Here is a 13,895-nt window from a genome sequence, read left to right as displayed (position 1 = left end):
TACAAAGTACTACAGCTGCGTTACTTTATGTGAAGCGACAGTTTATAAACATATTGTCCTCTAAACTCTAAACTATCAAAACACTAAGACAGAGAAAAGGAGTATTGATAATGAAAATAATAAATAATAAAAGTATAAGCAGAATCTGCAGGAGCCTCTCAGCTTCTTGTAGCATCTCGTCTGTTAGCTTTAGCTCGTTAGCTAATATACATGAGCAACTATATATATATATATATATATATATATATATGTATATATATATATATTCATTTATATTCATATATATATAATATATATATTATATATATATATTCATGTATATTCATATATATATATATATATATATATATATATATATATTATATATATATATACATATATATATATATATAAAATCTGTGTGCAATACATATTTACCTGCTAATGAATGGACACACACACACACACACACACACACACACACACACACACACACACACACACACACACAAATCTTCTAAGTCTAAGACAATGTTTTTTAAACGTTTTTGATTGGATTAAAATGCTTCTATTAAAAAAAAATAACTAAAAAAACTATAACTATGTGTATTTTCTTTGGTGAAAAATGTCCGTAAACATAAATCATCTTGTGCTGAGCAACTTTCATATTTTGCGGAGCTAAAATTGTTTTAATGTCAAATAAAAAAAACACAGAAATCATTGCTTGTTTCGGTGATTTTTATCCAACATTTCAGTCCATGCATCATATTAGAAAACCCAGCAGGACACATTATGAGGGTTGTTTAGTTCAAACTTGATGTTTTCATAATTTATAAAATCTCTCTAATTTCTAATAAAAGGTGTCAGTTTAAAAAAACAAACAAATCTATGAAGCTCTATAAATGTTTCCTGTCACATTTTCAGAAAACGCTCTTCAAACATGAACAATAACTCCTAAATGTTGTCCCCAGTTTCACTTCGGTTCCTGGGAAGTCAAAGCCTGATCCTCCGCTAATGCGTTAGCTAAACGGCTGCAGGGTCTAAATAAAGAACAAACAAAACAAACGAAGAAGTGTGTTGATGGTTCTGGTCTCTTTGTAGCAGGGTTTCCAAGAGTGTTTCCCGGCCCTCGCGCTCTGTTTCTGTCATAACACCCACATGTTGCAGCAGGAGGTGCAGGGAAGGCTCTGGTGGTGTGATTGGCCCTTTGGAGGAGCGGCACGGAGCCCCGACAGGCCCGGACAGGCAGCGTCCACCCACTGAGGCTCCAGGCTCAAGGCGGCGGCTCCCCGACATGTACAGGTTAGTACTGCTCGACTGCTAGAAGTACTTCTGCATGTACTACTACTACCAATAATACTACTGCCACCATTAACGAGTGATACTGCCGTTCGTGACCTGCCAGACGGCGCCCGGGGCAGAAATAGGCAGCTGAAAGACACAAGCACTTGGACTTGGGACTTCAACCCAAGTTGCACTTACATTGCACAAACAGAGACTTTCCCTCAAAGACTTAAGACTGGACTTGGACCTGCCCCTTAAAGACTTGAACTTGCCCCTTAAAGACTTAAACTTGCCCCTTAAAAACTTGGACGTGCCCCTTAAATACTCGGACTTGGCCTTTAAAGACTCGGACTCGGCCCTTAAAGACTTGGACTTGCCCCTCAAAGACTTGGACTTGCCCCTCAAAGACTTGATCCTCAAAGACTTGGAATTGCCCCTCAAAGACTTGGACTTGCCCCTCAAAGACTTGGACTTGACCCTCAAAGACTTGATCCTCAAAGACTTGGAATTGCCCCTCAAAGACTTGGACTTGACCCTCAAAGACTTGGACTTGACCCTTAAAGACTTGCCCCTCAAAGACTTGGACTTGCCCCTCAAAGACTTGACCTCAACTTGACCCTCAAAGACTTGACCCTTAAAGACTTGACCATCAAAGACTTGGACTTGCCCCTCAAAGACTTGGACTTGACCCTCAAAGACTTGACCCTCAAAGACTTGGACTTGCCCCTCAAAGACTTGACCCTCAAAGACTTGGACTTGCCCCTCATATACTGCCCTCCAGTCTTATTATATATAATAGTGCTACTATGGATTATTTTACTGTTTTTATTTGATTATGTGCGTCTCTTGCTGCTGTAATCTTGTATCTTAATAATCTCCACCTTCCTCTAAAGTGTTGAGTCCTCAGCTCTCCGTTAGCTCCTAAAGTCCATTGAGCCCCATTGAGCCCCATTGAGCGGACAGCTGAAACAAATCCACTGGTTGCAGTGATTCCATTTAAAAATGATAAATAACAAGTAACACAACTGAGTAACACAACTCAGACTGATGAACAACTCGTCTCTCGTGCTGCTGTGGGAACCCCGGACGACACTTACGGACTGTCTAATCTCAAGCTCTTATTCTCCCGAGATATCGAGCCGCGGAGGCGTAATCCACATGGGTCCAAACCCTGCTGAACATCACCGGCCTCTTGTGCGCCGATCCCTGCGGATAAGCCGCCCGTGGGAGTCCAACTCCTCAATGAGGGATCCACCAATTGAGGATCTGACACACACACAAGCTTCACGCAAAGTGCTGCTGGGAGGCTGCACAGTGTCTCACGGCCGACGTCACGCTCGGCCGACGTCAGCGTAATGGATTTCGCAATAATGGACGTCGATGTTTGGTAACTGCCCCCCCCCCCCTCCTCCTTCCCCAAACAGAGTCCTGGGACGGGAGGATGGGAAGGATGGGAAGGATGGGAGGCCAAGAAAAGAGAGCGAGCGGCCTCGGCTCGTCCATCAACCCCAGACATCTAAATATTTATCCTGCGGTCCACATTTATCCGTCGGGCCGGTGCCGTTTTTCTGGGTCGAAAAACGTCGTGTTTCTGGGAAAGAAACGCGAGTATACGATGTTTACGCGGCGCTAACCGCGGAGATTTATCCCCAACTGTCAGGCTTTGCAATAACACACATAAATTCACTGTTTCTTTTTGGGAGGGGCCGGGGGGGGTTTGCGCGTCTCGCCGAAAATCATTAGAACCATTAATTTGAGTTCAAGTACCAGCTGGGAAAAATGTGCGGCGCAATGTGCTCGGACAGCCAGGTGCTCTTGAGCAAGGCGCTTGAAAAGCCGACCATCCCGAGAGGATCCCGGTTCATGAGTCATTTTGTTTCTTCCTGAACACATTAAGGGAACGTTAACAGTTCTGGAGGGAGGGGGGGGATAAGTGCGTCGTTAACGATGCAAGAAGAACAGTTCATTAAATATGATCCAACACAAACAAGAAGACACTTTAAGGAGATCAAGTATTCTCACTTTGTGTGTTATCTTTTTGTTTAAAGCCACAAGCTATTCGCGGTTATATTTAGGCCCTTTTTTCTATTTATATAATAACTCACAACTATTGTCTAACAGCACAAGCGACGAGTTACGGTATTTTCAAGAATTTTGATGTCGCAAAGAAGAAGAAGAAGAAGAAGAAGAAGAAGAAGAAGAAGAAGAAGAAGAAGAAGAAGAAGAAAGACAAATTGTTGTGATTTTGCGGTTAAAAATGTGTAACTTTCCATCTGCGTCTCGCGGAGCGTCGAGTCCAATAAACACCGACATGTCTTCACCGGCTGCGTCTGAAACATCTCAAAACAAATATCGGATGCACCGCCATGTGCAAATATTTACGTTCCCCCGCCCCCCAAAGGTCGAATCCTGGTCTTTACATTCTCTGTGTTTTCGTGAATCAACGGAAGCTGCTGAACAACATCAACACGGTCGTTTGCCTAATCGGCGGTGGAGCAATCGTGAGATGTTTTGTTGGAAGACCGCCAAGAAACTGTTGGATACTTGAAGCTCTTTCTGACCCCGACGGGTGTGAGGACAGCGGAGGACACCAGGAAACCCAGGAGGATTCGTCCTCTGGGGATCATGAATACAGAAGGGGTGTTCAGTGTCGTTCTTTGCTCTTCTTTCAGTGAGGAAATAGTGAAAAGTGAGGTTTTTTTTAGCGCTCTATAACGTCTAGCACACACTTAGGCCACGACCCTAGCTGCCTCGCAGGACTACGATTGGTCGGCGCTGTGGCCGACCCGGACACAAACGCATGACTCGGAGAAACAAGATGGCCGTGATTGCGACATTGGGAGAATCGGTCGTGGTGCAACGTAAGAGATCAGCGGCGGCACATAGAGCTTCTATACAACCAGAGGAGTCGCCCCCTGGTGGTCAGGAGAGAGAATGCAGCTTTAACACATGAAGCATTGACTTCTATACAACCAGGAGAGAGTTTCTTTAAGACCTGAAGGTGTCACTATGTAGAGCCTAACAGTTTAAGAAAGGCTTCTCAAGCGCACCTCAAAGCACTAGTTTGTGTTGATGGAGTTGCTTGTTGTCGTCATGGCCGTCAGGGTGTGTTACTCTGAAGAGGCCCGACTGTAAAACACTTCATGAAACATTGTGAATTTTGATTTATGGTCGTGGTCGTCTGTATTCGTGACCTGCAGGCGGAGCGTCACGATGGAGAGATTAGAAACACGTTTAACACCGAGGACGACAAGAACATCCATCAAGACCACCAGGGATGCGTGGCCTCCTCTTGTCTTTCTACACACACACACACACACACACACACACACACACACACACACACACACACACACACACACACACACACGCCTTGCTGTTGACCTTTGCTCAGAGAGGACGGCCGCCATGCGAGGGCTCTGACCTCACACACGCCGACACCTCTCATGGTGCTAATGGAAGGTCTCATGTTTCAGTGATGAGAGGAAACACCAGCAGAGAAGGAGAGAAGGAAGGAAGGAGGGAAAGAGAGAAGGAGACAAGGAGACAAGTAGACAAGGTAACTACATCATCTTCATCCGGAGCTTTCAGCCTCTTTGAAATTCAACCCTGTTGATGGTTCAGTGTTTTGTGGAGAGAGAAAGAAGAAAGTGGAGGTGAGGAAGAGGAGAAGGCCTCTTCATCTCCAGGCAATGATGGAGTGAGAGAGGGAGTGTGTGTGTGTGTGTGTGTGTGTGTGTGTGTGTTTATGTGTGTGTGTGTGTGTGTGTGTGTGCTGCGACAGACGTGAAAACCAATTAGAGTTTTAGACCTTTTTCAGAGGTGTATGTGTGTGTGTGTGTGTGTGTGTGTGTGTGTGTGTGTGTGTGTGTGTGTGTCAGTTACTCTTCGCTGACACATTCTACTTTAACTACAGGAGGGCTGCAAGTGTAGTCTATACAGAAGTGAAGCTGAGGCTATTCATCACACACAAGAGAGAGAGAGAGAGAGAGAGAGAGAGAGAGAGAGAGAGAGAGAGAGAGAGAGAGAGAGAGAGAGAGAGAGAGAGAGAGAGAGAGAGAGAGAGAGAGAGAGAGAGAGAGAGAGAGAGAGAATATATTACTTCTTGTCACAGATGAAGTGTGTTTTCAGCAGGTTCTCGTGTCTTTCTGACTCCGCAGCTTCTTCTGCTGGGTCGCGCTGCCCTCTAGTGGCAGATCAGAGGAACTGCAGCCAGATATTCATCATACTCTTATTAACGAGCCGATATATTTTTTACATCTTTACACATTTTAAAGTGTAAATATAAAGGCGCTCTAAACAGGTGTGGTATGAAACAGAAAATACCATAAATCTACTCATAAATATCTATACAATACACATCTATTGAAATGTATAAACAATATTATATATTTAAAAAACTATTTATATTTATATATATATATATATTTAATATATATATATAGAAAATATATTAAAATATGATATGATATTATTTGATCTAACCATGAATATATATATATATATATATATATATATATATATATATATATATATATATATATATAATATCCTATTTATTATATTTAATATTATATATATAATATGATATACAGTATATTATATAAAATGTATATGTGTTATTTTATGTATATGTTATTGGTATAGTGAGTTTTTTTTTTTACCATAAATATATATGTATACAATATTATATTGTATAGTATATATAAACATAAATATTATATACATACATATTTCGTACATACATAATATTATATACATAAGTAAATAAAATATATGTTAAAAAAATAACTATATATATATTAAAAAAAAGATGTTGCTCCGCTCTCATTGGCTGCTTCAGGTTTACGTCTGTGCTACGCGCCTTCCTATTGGCTGCCTGGGTTGACGCTGACATCGCTCGTCTGTCCTGAAACTAACGGAGTGAAGGTGAACCCGGGCCCGTCTCTGTCTCTCCGTCTTCCCCGTCGCTTTGAAGCATCTTCTCCGCCTTGTCCTCCCACTAAGAGAGCCATGTCCATATTCAGCGATGTCCCGCAGGCTCCTCCGGTGGCTGTCTTCAAGCTGAGCGCTGACTTCCGGGAGGACAGCCACCCGCAGAAGGTGAACCTTGGAGTCGGAGGTACGTTCAGGGCCCCTAGCTTCCAATGCTACAGCCAAGTTAGCTTGCTGGAAACGGCGTCCCTGCCGGCTTGTGCTTTATTTTTTTAAAGCCTCTTTTAGCTTTCCAGCTTCCTTCCCTCCTCCCTTGTTTGTTATGAAGTTGTTATTGTCCCAAATATTAGCAGCTCCTTGCTTTGACCTTCGCTGCCGGCTAGCGGGGCAGCTAACGCCCTAAAGCACAAGTTAGCTCCCTGTTGACCGTTACTTATGATGTCACCGGAATAAGTTGCATTGTACACTTCGTCTTGTGATCACTTTTTTTCACCACATTTCCCCTAAAAGCGCGTGCACTAGTTTATCTCTCTGTGAAATAAACATCAGGTGCACGCGAGAACTGTTTGCTCCATAGTCTCACGTGTGTCCTTGAACGCATCATACCCCACACCTGGACTTTAATGTAGACATTGAAAACAATATAAATATTTAATTAAATTCATTTTTATTTATCATCGACACTGCATGTTTATTATTAAAGTAAATATGCTATAATTAGCCAGGAAGCTAGTTTTCATTGAGTTGCTCGTCTTCATCAGCTGTCCGGTCATTGTGCTGCACTTGCAAGACACTTGAGATGAAAACAGCTAATATCAGTCATGTTGATTACCAGGTTATTTACCTTTTTGATGGTTGTTCAAATGAGTGCAGAACACAATGCTAATGACATGAGAGACTTCTTCAGAGTTGGAGGATTTCTTGCAGCTTTGTGCACAGATGTGTGTAAAGATCCAACCAGACAAGAGGGTGGAGGAATATCCTGAGGCCCTAGCTGGGGCATCAGGCCCGAATGTCCACCAGGGGGCGACTCCTCTGGTTGTATAGAAGTCTATGCTCCGTGTGTTAAAGGTCACGGCTGTCTCTCTTCTCGGCACATTAAAGCCACAGCTGTGGCGAAGGCCTGATATTTGATACAGCTCTGCACAGGCCCGAGTTCTTAAGGAGTCAAATATGTGCCACACACACACACACACACACACTCTTTCTCACACTAGTTTATAGCAACAGATCATACAACCGTATCGCGGTTCAGAGTCACAGGTCGCATCACAACATTAAAAAAAGGGAGCATGTTACTAGCTCTCTTTCTGCTGGTTCTCTGTTAGCGGTATTGCTAATGTTAGCGTTAGCCGTGATTGGCTGTTTACAAAGTCACATGATCAGCGACAAGGTAAACATCCATGATGTCCTGATCTCATGTTCTACTTAATATTGGAGGAAAAAACTTTATTTACTCTGTGATGGTCAACGAACCGGAAGACTTGTGTATATATATTTATATTTATATTATTTTGTAATTGCCACGTCGCCTTGTGTCCTCTCCAGCTTACCGTACCGATGACTGCCAGCCCTGGGTGCTGCCGGTGGTGAAGAAGGTGGAGCGGCTGATCGTGGAGGACGGCAGCCTGAACCACGAGTACCTGCCCATCCTCGGTCTGCCCGAGTTCCGCTCCGCCTCCTCCAAGGTCGCCCTGGGAGACGACAGCGCCGCCATCAAGGACAACAGGGTGAGACACACACACACAAACATACACACACACACACACACACAGAAGTTTAACATCTCGAGTTGTTCGTTCTTAACATCCTTGTCGCGCTTCATCCCGTCTCAGGTGGGCGCGGTCCAGTGTCTGGGCGGGACTGGCGCGTTGAGGATCGGGGCCGAGTTCCTGCGGCGTTGGTACAACGGCGTCAACAACACGGCCACGCCCGTCTACGTCTCGGCGCCCACTTGGGGTCAGTGGACGGCTGCGAGGCGAATTTCTGAGTAAACGGGTTTGAGGTTTTAATGATCGGCCGCTTGCTCTTGTTCTTCCTCCCCAGAGAACCACAACAGCGTGTTTGCTGACGCCGGCTTCAAAGACATCCGTCCATACCACTACTGGGACGCTGCCAAGAGGGGCCTGGACCTCGCTGGCTTCCTGGACGACCTGGAGGTGAGGGGGAGGGGTTAAAGCTGCATTCTGACCACCAGGGGGAGACTCCCCTGGTTGTATAGAAGTCTATGCTTCATGCAATAAAGCTGCATTCTCTCTCCTGACCACCAGGGTGCGACTCCTCTGGTTGTATAGAAGTCTATGCTTCATGTGTTAAAGCTGCATTCTCTCTCCTGACCACCAGGGGGCGACTCCTCTGGTTGTATAGAAGTCTACGCTTCACGTGTTAAAGCTGCATTATGTCCACTTAGCACAAGGGGCCGACTCTTTTGGTTGTATAGAAGTCTATTCTAGATTATCCTTCAACAAAACTGTTTCAGGTCATGATTTGTTACTTCATCCTCTTCCTACAAACAGAAAGCTCCAGAACACTCCATCTTCGTCCTCCACGCCTGCGCGCACAACCCCACCGGCACCGACCCGACCCCGGAGGAGTGGAAGAAGATGGCCGAGATCATGAAGGCAAGAGGAGATTTGAAGAAAAAATAATTGAAAATTATAACCTTTTTTTGTTATCGGCAGAAGCTGTAAAAACAATAAGCTAAATGAGCATCATAGTCAGGTTTTCCAGTTTTCTGAGGGTCCTCGAACACATCGCGTGTGACGGGACGCTGCCATCAGAAAAAGCAACCAAACCGAAGCTAAAAATCACTTAATTCTACGTGACATTGAGCATCAGGTTTGCTTAAATCTTCTTCTGTCTCTCTAGAGGAGGAACCTGTTCGCCTTCTTTGACTCCGCCTACCAGGGCTTCGCCTCCGGCGACCTGGACAAAGACGCCTGGGCCATCCGGTACTTTGTGTCCGAGGGCTTCGAGCTCTTCGTCGCTCAGTCCTTCTCCAAAAACTTCGGCCTCTACAGTGAGTGCACAGACATGAAGACGATAAACAAAATGGACATTATGCACATTGTTAAGCACCAAGCCACCCCACCTTTCTAAAAAACACGTCATACAGGTAATGCAGATGCTCCTGAACTTTTTAATACCCAGCATGCCCAAATTGGCCAATGTTTTTGCCATAAAATACGCAATTTTTTTCCTCCTTTTTTTTAACCGAACAGTTTTTTGACTGAAACTCCTTCCTAACATGCCAACGTTTTGTTTTATTGTGATTTTATTTTTCCAGATTCTGATTATTTAGGTCATAATCTTTCTATAAAGGTGTGTTATTAGCATGTGGGCTGTTGTTAAGGCCTTGAACCAAACAGTTTGAACAACTTGGGGACTGCTAAAGGAGCTATTTTTGGGGAATCATGCTGGATGTTTATAGTTATGATCAAAATATGGTATAAAAGTGTTTTTTTTTTTTTAAATATACATTTTATTCCCAGGAATTGTCTGTGTCAGAACTCATTTGGGGTTCCTTCGACAAAAAGCGGTGCAGATATCGAGCCGTGTAAAGTAGCACGGCTCGTCATGTGACCTCGTCATGTGACCTCACGGAGTCCATCTTTGTTTCCTCGACCAGACGAGCGAGTCGGCAACCTGACCCTGGTCGCCCGGGACAGCGAGAACTTGGCCCGCATCCTGTCCCAGATGGAGAAGATCGTCAGGACGACTTGGTCCAACCCGCCGTCTCAGGGAGCGCGCATCGTCAGCAAGACCCTGAACTCCCCCGAGCTGTTCGCCGAATGGTACGATCCAAACGCTAAAAAGCATTAAAAGCACTAAAAGGCACTTAATCAGAATAAGGACTTGATGGGATTAAATGTCTGAAATCAATTTTTCAAAAGGTCCTCGAAGGCATAAAAAGTATTTTATTCACTGCGACGTTAAAGAAAGTCTGGAAACTTTAAGTTGTAGGAACTCTGCTCACCTTTTTACTTTTTACACTCATGATTTAAACATCGCTGGCAGCTGATGTTAAAGCATTTAAATGGTTTACACACACACACACACACACACACACACACACACACACACACACACACAATGCAAAACATTTGTGTGTCCTGTGAAGTGCACATGAATATTTTACAACTTTCCTTTTAAAACATTGAAGCTGCGGCTTTGAGAACTTCCTGGTGAACTTGAATGCATCTCCACTTCATGTCCCCCCCCCACTGGCTGCTGGTGTAACTCCGCCCCCTCCCCGCAGGAAGGGCAACGTGAAGACTATGGCGGAGCGCGTGCTGCTGATGAGGGACCAGCTGAGGGCCAAGCTGCAGGCTCTGGGCACCCCGGGGACCTGGGACCACATCACCCAGCAGATCGGCATGTTCAGCTTCACCGGCCTGAACCGTGAGTGTGAAAACACACACATCCATCCATCCATCCACACACACACACACACACACACACATGTATGAATGTGTACGCGCACATATAAACACACACCAGCGCTTCAGCATTTTATTTATTCAGAAATGGCCAACTGATTGGCTCTTTATCCTCGCTAAGTCCCGCCCCCTGTTGACTCTGTGCTCCAATAAGAAACTAGAATTTATTTATACTACGCTTGTCCCACACAAATCACAAAGTGCTTAACAGGAGCGTAAATACATGGAAAATATAACATTTTAAATTTTAAAAAAATTAATTTTTTTTAAATTTTTATTTAAAATATTATATTTAATATAAATTTATACTCCTTTTTAAGAACTTTAGGGTAGGGTTATGAACGCATTAACACAGCAATCCATTAATGCGATAAATAAAGTAATTAATAGAATAAAAAAATAATAATAAAATTATTATAATAAAATGAAGAAAGAAAACAACAAAAAATAAGAAAAGAAAAAAATTATAATCCATTAACACGTTAATGATTTTATTCATTTTTATTTTATTAAGTATTATTATATTAATTATCATTATCTCTCCAGCCAAACAGGTGGAGTTCATGATCAAAGAGAAGCACGTGTACCTGATGGCGAGCGGCCGCATCAACATGTGCGGCCTGACCACCAAGAACATCGACTACATCGCCGAGTCCATCCACGACGCCGTCACCAAGGTCCAGTGAAGCCCCGCCCCCTCGCTCCGTCCGCCAGCTTCCTGCCTCCTTCCTGCTCCACACAGGAAGTACCGTCACGCCTGTGCCATTGTGCCCGCCCCCTTTCTCCCCCCTCCCCCTCTCTCTCATCATGTGACCTCCTGATTGGTCGAGCTGCATCGGGGAACAGAGCCGTCGTTGGTTCCTTCGGGAGGTGCAACGGCTTTTAGGAACACTTGAACGCACAAAGAACCACAACCCGAATCATTTCTGGTCCTTTCATTTGACTCATTTGTTTGTTTTTGTTTGTTTTTGCTTCCTCGATGTCATAAATAGCACCTCATGGGGATTAATAACATGTAGTGTTGAACAAACTGCTGTAAAGAGACGGGTCAATGTGAATGGACGTCATCGCACAAAAGAAATCAGTTTAAAACCTGTTTTTATTGTTTTTTCTTCTCAGCCGTCAGAATTCACAATTTCGTTAATAAAATGTGTATTTATGAATCGCACCGTTGTGCTGGAAGGTCACGTGAACTGTGAACGCACACGCGTGACCACGCTGCAGGGCTGCAGACGTGTGCGGCGGCGCTGAAGGTCGCGATGTGAAGGTCACAGAGCGACGTTGTGCCATCGTCTCTCTCTCGCCCCGCAGTGCCCTCATCGTGTTCAAGAAGGCCTCTCTCTCTCTCTCTCTCTCTCTCTCTCTCTCTCTCTCTCTCTCTCTCTCTCTCTCTCTCTCTCTCTCTCTCTCTCTCTCTCTCTCTCTCTCAAGTCGCTGGTCACATGACCGCCCTCCATCATGTGGTGTTTGACACGGCGGTCCTCATACTGTAATAAATTATGAAACACAGGAATCTAATATTTGTGTTCTGTTTGTTATTTCACCCCTAAAATATCTCTCTCTCTCTCACATACACACATATACACACATATACACCTAAACACACACACACACACACCTACACCTACACACACAGTGTTCTTTTGGTCAAATGAATATTAACTGCAGCTTAAAAAAAAAGAAAGCGACAGCACAAAAAGATCAATGATCTCCAGCATGAAAAATACATTTAAAAAAAAAATCCCTTATCGTCTGTTTGACCCCGAAGGACGAAGCCGATTGGCCGCCTCGCTGCAGCAGAGTGACGCTGCAGGTTTGCTGTGCGGCGCCTCCTCCTGCTGCGTCAGCCAATCAGCTTCCTCCTCCAGCGAGCGTGTCGTGTCATCTGAAAGATGAACGTCAGCTCTCTTCGTAGGGGAACAAAACTATCCAGAGCTTTAAAGCCTCCAGTGAAACCCAAAGTGCTCTTTAATGATGTTTTGACCCGCCAAAATAAAATGCTTTTAAAGGTTAGTTCAACCTTTAATTAGATTAATTATTCTGTCAATTTAACAGCTTCTGTGTCGATCTGACCCGAGACTTCAGACCTCTGTCTGCTTTTCTCCCATCCTCCCCTGCAGCTCCCTCCTCCTCTTCCTCCTCCTCCTCTTCCTCCTCTTTGCTGCAGTGCCCCCCCCCCCCCTCTCTGTCCCGTCCCTGTGCAGACACACACAGAAAAAGGTCCCGGCGCTCTGCAGGTTCAGAACACTGAGGGGACTGAAGGATTCTGGGTAGCGAGGAAACATAAACTGTTAAACTTGAATACATTTCCAGGGACAAAGAACCGGATATTGTGTAAAATCTTATATTTGATTAGACATAAATCCCTGAACTCAGCTCCAAAAATATTTCTCTTGATTTTTTTTTTCCATCAAAAGAATTTTCATATTTTAACTCGTATAAACGAAGGCCACTTGTATTAAATAAATAATTCTAAAAAATATACGTATCCATAATACGTAGCTTCAATAACTTCTTTCTGAGTGACAAATAAACATCTAAAACATACATTTAGATGTTTGACTACTTTATTATTTAAATTACAAAATGCCTCATTTGCATATTTAAACAACATGAAATACAATAAATACTCTTAAAGAGAGTGGTGAAGTGTCATGGTGATAACTATGAGGTCATGTTTTAACTGTAGTCTTCATCAGTGTGATAATGTGACGTTTGTTCATAACCTCTTTTATTTAACTTTACTTTTATTCCTACATATATTTTGAGGCTTAATGCAGAGGCGTTTGTTCACAACCTCATGTTTAAATACATTTATTAATAAAAACATGGAAAACAGTTTTTTAAGCAAATTAGCTGTAGCGTAAAAGTCGGGTTACAAGCTGCTGCTACCTTCGGTGGGCGTCTCCACTGTAGCCAGCTAGCGCTGCTGCTAGTTCTCCACTAGCTCCCTGCTAGTTCTCAACTAGCTAGCTGCTAACTCCCCGCTGGCTTCAGGGAGTTTCTCGCTAGTTCCCAGACAACCACCGTAGCAGCAGCAGCGTGGAGCTAGCAGCAGCGCTAGCTGGCTACAGCAGGGAGCTAGCAGCAGCGCTAGCTGGCTACAGCGGAGTGCTAGCAGGGAACTAGCAGCAGTGCTAGCTGGCTACAGCGGGGACACCCACCGAAGGTAGCAGCGGCTACTAACCCAAAAGAACGTTTCAGGTGATAGTTGTGTGAGTATAAAACCATCACCTGGAGAGGTTTCATGCATTTATT

At 44.0% G+C, this 13,895-nt stretch overlaps 1 protein-coding gene across 1 annotated transcript; it reads left to right on the top strand.

The window, feature by feature from the left end:
- Positions 1-6,157: 6,157 nt before the first annotated feature.
- Positions 6,158-12,155, top strand: LOC137798762 (aspartate aminotransferase, cytoplasmic-like). Its single transcript, XM_068595692.1, has 9 exons — positions 6,158-6,385; positions 7,747-7,928; positions 8,034-8,157; positions 8,245-8,357; positions 8,715-8,819; positions 9,067-9,217; positions 9,827-9,992; positions 10,457-10,599; positions 11,184-12,155. Exons 1-9 carry the CDS (start codon positions 6,277-6,279, stop codon positions 11,321-11,323), a joined length of 1,233 nt encoding a protein of 410 aa, XP_068451793.1. The 5' UTR covers positions 6,158-6,276; the 3' UTR covers positions 11,324-12,155.
- Positions 12,156-13,895: the final 1,740 nt, after the last annotated feature.

This window comes from Clinocottus analis, unplaced genomic scaffold (genome assembly GCF_023055335.1).
Source record: "Clinocottus analis isolate CAN_PGR_092001 unplaced genomic scaffold, fCliAna1.0.p SCAF_31, whole genome shotgun sequence".
Lineage (NCBI taxonomy): Eukaryota > Metazoa > Chordata > Actinopteri > Perciformes > Cottidae > Clinocottus > Clinocottus analis.
The sequence above is the reverse complement of the archived record's forward strand: the minus strand, read 5'-3'. Positions and strand labels throughout refer to the sequence as shown.

Bases quoted from the DNA above. Each gene is read 5' to 3' on its own strand.
- LOC137798762 (XM_068595692.1), top strand. From the start codon at position 6,277: ATGTCCATATTCAGCGATGTCCCGCAGGCTCCTCCGGTGGCTGTCTTC. The intron at 6,386-7,746 runs GTACGTTCAGGG...TGTCCTCTCCAG, and splicing joins GGTGAACCTTGGAGTCGGAG to CTTACCGTACCGATGACTGC. The intron at 9,218-9,826 runs GTGAGTGCACAG...TTCCTCGACCAG, and splicing joins CAAAAACTTCGGCCTCTACA to ACGAGCGAGTCGGCAACCTG.